The 5,795-nt window shown below is 46.1% G+C and overlaps 1 protein-coding gene across 1 annotated transcript in view; it reads left to right on the top strand.

Moving 5' to 3' along the window:
• Positions 1 to 5,406, top strand: part of RHPN2 (rhophilin Rho GTPase binding protein 2) — a 74,261-nt gene extending 68,855 nt beyond the window's left edge. Inside the window, exons 12-15 of the mRNA XM_003798430.3 lie at positions 825 to 901; positions 2,182 to 2,328; positions 2,642 to 2,797; positions 4,076 to 5,406. Of these exons, the coding sequence (XP_003798478.1) occupies positions 825 to 901; positions 2,182 to 2,328; positions 2,642 to 2,797; positions 4,076 to 4,336 (641 nt within the window). The 3' untranslated portion in view covers positions 4,337 to 5,406. The remainder of the gene's footprint in view (positions 1 to 824; positions 902 to 2,181; positions 2,329 to 2,641; positions 2,798 to 4,075) is intronic.
• Positions 5,407 to 5,795: the final 389 nt, after the last annotated feature.

Below are 5,795 nucleotides of genomic sequence, written 5' to 3'. Positions count from 1 at the left end.
TGCTGTGAGGGAGGTGTGGTGTCACTCTGACAGTGAGCACCATGTGTATACAGAATCTCATCCGGCCCCCTCTAATGCTGTGAGGGAGGTGTGGTATTCTCCTTCAGAGACCCTAGTCACCTCTGAACTCCATGCTGTTCCCGTGTGGTGGTGGCACTGCTCACATAGCAGATATGCAGCCCGCCTGAGTCCGGCACTGTTTATGGGAAGCCACAGGGTCATTTTGTGGATACAGGGGTGTGACTGACCTTCGTGGTGCTGGTCATCCTTCCTAGGTATTCCCTTTATACTCTTGTTCCTGTATAGTTAGCCAGCTCTGAGGTCCCCTGTCACAACCTGACTTAGCCTCCTGGTAAGCGTAGAGCTGAGCTGCCGGGGAGATAGCATGGTGGACGCACTTTGGCAGACCTGCGTCACACATTCATAATGAAAGCAGGAAGCACAGTCCCCCCGGGCTGTGACTGAGAGACAGGGAGTTCCGTAACAGCAACACCTGAGATGTAGATGACTTGTCAGGAGGGTCTAAGAGTGCCAAGGAAGTCCCAGAGCACATCCGTAGCTCCTGGAAGGGGGGACGCATCTAATGGTCACTTCTCTGTCCCAGCCCTGGAGAGCACATGGAAGTGCCCACATAGAAGGTGCTCGCAGGGCCGGGGGTTGAGCGGACTTCATCTTCTTGCACTGCTCTAAAGCAGGGGAAGGACAAGTGACCAGGGGAGGGTGTTGCTGCCTCTTCTCTTTGGAGGGAAGACTGTAGACCTGAGTTTTCAAGTGTCGCTTTCAATTACAGGGACACTTACCCTTTCATTTTTAATCTTTTCTAGCTAAAACTGAGCAAGAGGTTGAGATTATATCACCCCAGTTCTCCAAGGTGACAGTAACGGACTTCTTCCAGAAGCTGGTACGCTGGTGCTTGTTTTGTAATGACCTGCGGGGGCAGCTCTTAAAGTTCACTTGTCTGCAGCTGTCTGAGTTTATTTGGGCAGCTGTGATGAAATGCCAGAGCTGGGTGGCTTGTAAACAACAGAAACCTATTTCTAGTCCGGGCACGGTGGCTCTTGCCTGTAATCCTAGCACTCTGGGAGGTTGAGGCAGGTGGATTGTTCAGGAGTTTGAGACCAGCCTGAGCAACAGTGAGACCTTTTCTCGAAAAAATAGCTCGGTATGGTGGCAGGCGCCTGTAGTCCCAGCTACTCAGGAGGCTGAGGTAAGAGGATCACTTGAACCCAAGAGTTTGAGGTTGCCAGGAGCTATGACGCCATAGCACTCTATTAGGGCAGCAAAGTAAGACTCTGTCTAAAAAGAAGAAGAATGAAATGTATTTCTCACAGTTCTCGAGGCGAGGGAGTCCAGTGTGAAGGCATCCGCAGACTGGTATGGGCGAGGCCTGCTTTCCCCATCCATGAATGACACCTTGTCACAGTAACCTCACATGCTCTTGATCTTGGCCAAAAGGCCGAGAAGCTATCACTGTGCCCTCGTATGATGAAAGAGACAAGTGAGCTTCCTAGGGCTCGCTTTATAGAGATACCAATTCCATTCTCGGGGGCTTCACCCAAATGACCTAATCATCTTTCAGAAGGTCCCCCTTCCTAAAAGTCACATTGGTGATTAGGGTTTTTTTTCTTGGAGACAGTCTCACTCTGTCCCCCTGGATAGAGTGCCGTGGCACCCTCATGGCATGCAGTAGCCTCAGTCCCTTGGGCTTCATTGATCCTTTTGCCTCAGCTTCCTGATCCTTTTTCTCACCCTCCTACATGTGCCTGACATGACGCCTGGCCAGTTTTTTTCTGTTTTTAGTAGCGCCTGGGTCTCTCTCAGCTCAGCCAATTCCTCCCCAACCTCCCAGAGTGCTGGGACTACAGGTGTGAGCGTCTGTGCCTGGCTGGTCTTTAGGTTTAACATGCAAATTTGGGGGGCGGGGTACACAAATATTCTGACCATAGCACATTTAAAAACATTTTTAATTATTTCAGATTTTTTGATATTAGAGACTTTATTTTTAAGGTAATTAAGGTAATTTCTAAAAGCTAATTCTATTAAAACTATATTGGCTGTGTCATTTATAACATGACAATTAGTGTTCTCATACCTGAGACGACAACAGGCCGCCTTTGCTTTACCTTCTAAACGTTTGATTTGGCCTTCTAGTCCTACACCTAATGACGCTGTCTTCCAAAGGGCCCCTTATCTGTGTTCTCGGCCAACAAGAGGTGGACACCTCCTCGAAGCATTCACTTCACTGCAGAAGAAGGGGACCTGGGGTTCACCTTGAGAGGGAACGCCCCAGTTCAGGTCCACTTCCTGGATCCTTACTGCTCTGCTGCAGTAAGTATGCACCTTCCAGGTCAGGAGCAGAATCCCCGGGCAGCTTCACGGGGACTGGGAAAATACAAAGAAAGCAGTTTAAATGCTTCTACCTGGGTCACCAGATTTGGGCCAGACAGATTTGGCCTTCATGTCTGAGGCCTGAGTTTATGCGAAAGGCCTCATGGGTGCACATACCCAGTGAGAATAAGATGAATTTTTGCTTTCACGATGCAAACTTCTGCAAATGTCTATTTTGTTAATGAATCTGGGAACCCATTCAGGGATTTAAATGAAGGAAACACTGACCTCTACTTAAACAACACTCTTGCAGCTGGCAGGAGCCAAGGAGGGAGATTACATTGTTTCCATTCAAGGCGTGGATTGCAAGTGGCTGAAGGTGAGCGAGGTGATGAAACTGCTCAAGAGCTTTGGCGAGGATGAGATCGAGATGAAGGTTGTCAGCCTCCTGGACTCCACGTCGTCCATGGTGAGCACTGGCCCTGCCCTGGGCAGTACTTGGTGGCATGGTGTGGAGTCTGCGAGTTAAGCCCCAGAGGTCTATTCCAGACCCTCTGCCTCCCACCTGCGTGGCACGAGGCAGGAACAACCTAACACTAAGCTTCTAATCACTCGGATGTACACATCCTGGCTCAGACAGATAATTAGAAAACTTCTTTTAATTCTGCAGATAAAATAATTTATTTTTCTGATTAAATTCTGTTTGGCAGGATATGCTGTATCATCCCTGGAATCCTAGAACTCTGGCAGGAGATTGCTTGAAGAAAGGAGTTCGAGGCTCGGTGCCTGTAGCTGTGTCTAGGGCGCTAGCCATGTATACCAGAGCTGGTGGGTCCAAATCCAGCCCAGGCCTGCCAAACAACAATGACAACTACAACAAAAAAATAGCCAGGCATTGTGGCGACACCTGTATTCCTAGCTACTTGGGAGGCTGAGGCAAGAGAATTGCTTAAGCCCAAGAGTTGGAGATTGCTGTGAGCTGTGATTCCACAGTACTCTACCTAGTGCAACATAGTGAGACTGTCTCTTAGAAAAAAAGAGAGAGAAAAGAAACTGAGTGGTTTCTGAACCTAAATTGGGGCTGTTGAGTATATTCCTTAAATTGTCCTTGTTTCAAAGAGCCCTAATTCTATATAAGCTTTAGTCATCTGAGTTGCAGAATGATATAAAGTTTTTTTGCCCTCGGTCACAGCTCATAGCAACGTCCAACTCCTGGACTTAGGCAATTCTCTTGCCTCAGCCTCCCTGAGTAGCTGGGACTACAGGCACCTACCACAACACCCAGCTATATTTTGTTGCAGTTTGGCCTGGGACCAAGTTCAAACCTACCACCCTTGGTATATGGGGCCACCGCCCTACTCACTGAGCCACAGGCGCTGCCCATGAATTTAATTTTTACGGGGATGCAGTAAGTGTACACTGAGTACCTGACTGTCATCTTTTTCTTTTCAGAGACAGTCTCACTTTGTTGCCCTCGGTAATGTGCTGTGGTGTTACAGCTCACAGCAACCCCCAGCTCCTGGGCTTAGGCTACTCCTGCCTCAGCCTCCCGAGTAGCTGGGACTACAGGCACCCACCACAACGCCTGGCTATTTTTTTGTTGTTGCAGGTTGACTGGGGCCGGGTTCGAACCCGCCACCTTTGGTATATGGGGCCGACGCTCTACCCACTGAGCCACAGGCCCTGCCCAATTTTATCAGGTATCTTAAAAACGTCTGACACCTTTCTCTTCCGTTTCTGTATGCAGCATGGTAAGTGTGCCACATACTCGGTGGGGATGCAGAAAACCTACTCCATGATCTGCTTGGCCATTGAGGACAATGATAAAACTGACAAAACCAAGAGAATCTCCAAGAAGCTTTCCTTCCTGAGCTGGGGCACCAGCAAGAACAGGCAGAAGTCGGCCAGCACCTTGTGTCTCCCTTCAGTTGGGGTGTCCAGGCCTCAGATCAAGAAGAAGCTCCCCTCCCCTTTCAGCCTTCTCAACTCTGACAGTTCTCTGTACTAATTTGAGGAAACGGAAATGTTCCATTAGTGGTGCTGACGGGGCCTTAAAAACTTGTGCCATAATGGAAAATACCTAAATGTTGTCAGATCTCACTTTTTTATGGTATAAATATGCATTTCGTGATTTTTTGATGAACGAACTTAACAAGTGATACTCCTCAAAGGAAGAGAAAATTTCCTTAGGAGTGTCGCTATTGCTGCGAGTTATTTATTATATAAAGTATTGTAAATAGGATAGAGTTGAAAATATGGCTATTTTTAGTGGTTAGAGTTATGGATTTAGTGACTATCAGAGTTAAATTGGGGTAATGCACATTAGGACTGTTTGTAATTGTTTCCAGGTGTGGGTGATAATTATTCCTTAGTCTAGAATTCAAATTGACCCCTGAATTAAGGCAGTTCAGAGGACTAGAATGGTAGAATTAGGGTCTCTAAAAACTGTTCCAAAGAGCAGCTTCCGAACAGGAATTATTTAACCTACAACAAGGAGATGTTACTATTAATATCTATATGATATCCGTACTATTTCTAGATAAAGTCTAGTGCCAAATTTGTCTTTACTTATTAAAGAAAAACGACGTTAGGAGCAGCTTTCCCTGTAGTGTGTGTCGTTTAAACGTTGCTAACACAGCGTCCGTGTTAGGTGAAGATCCTGTCTACAAGGTAGATAACATACTGTTTGATACTCAAAACACTTTTCATTTTGTTTAAAGTAGGAGGTATATAATTGTATTACTCTAAGTTGGGTAAAAAAGGAGTTTTACATTTTGTAAGGTAAAAATGTAAATGATTCAAGTTTAAAGCTCTGTTTGACTTTCTTAAGCGACATTCTTACTAATTGATTTGTTATATGCTGGATGACACTGTGACTCTAGTTAAGATTCACTGTTGACATAGTATAAGTTATATGGCTGAAAAAACAGCCTTGAAATCTGATTTTGAGAATTAACAATGTAAGTATTTTTTATTGTGCAATATCTTAAGGGAAGCAGCCACCTTTGGGGAAGAGTATCCACTGGTCCTAGGGCCATGTTTGTATAAATATTTAAATAAACACATTCACTCACCTGAGGTTGGTTTGTTTTCTTTTTATTCTTTAATGCATAAAATGTTTTTACTGGGTTTTCTGTTTGTTTAGAATATAAAGGTGTGAGTTTACTTTATATTGGAGAACGAGAAGGAGAGGGGAGCAGAGAGCTAGAAAAGGGAAGATTGGGGCAGGGGGGTCGGGAGAGAATGGCCTGGCATCCCAAAGAAAGAAAGGAAGAATGCCAGCCTGTCCTGTCTTGATTTTATTTGTTATTTTATTTATTTATTTATTTTTAGACAGAGCCTCAAGCTGTCCCCCTGGGTAGAGTGCTGTGGCACTCTACAGCAGCACAGCTCACAGCAACCTCCAACCCCTGGGCTCAAGCGAGTCTCCTGCCTCAGCCTCCCAAGTAGCTGAGACCACAGGCGCC

This window comes from Otolemur garnettii, unplaced genomic scaffold (genome assembly GCF_000181295.1).
Source record: "Otolemur garnettii isolate 467f Iridium unplaced genomic scaffold, OtoGar3 scaffold00135, whole genome shotgun sequence".
NCBI classification, from domain to species: domain Eukaryota; kingdom Metazoa; phylum Chordata; class Mammalia; order Primates; family Galagidae; genus Otolemur; species Otolemur garnettii.
The sequence above is the reverse complement of the archived record's forward strand: the minus strand, read 5'-3'. Positions and strand labels throughout refer to the sequence as shown.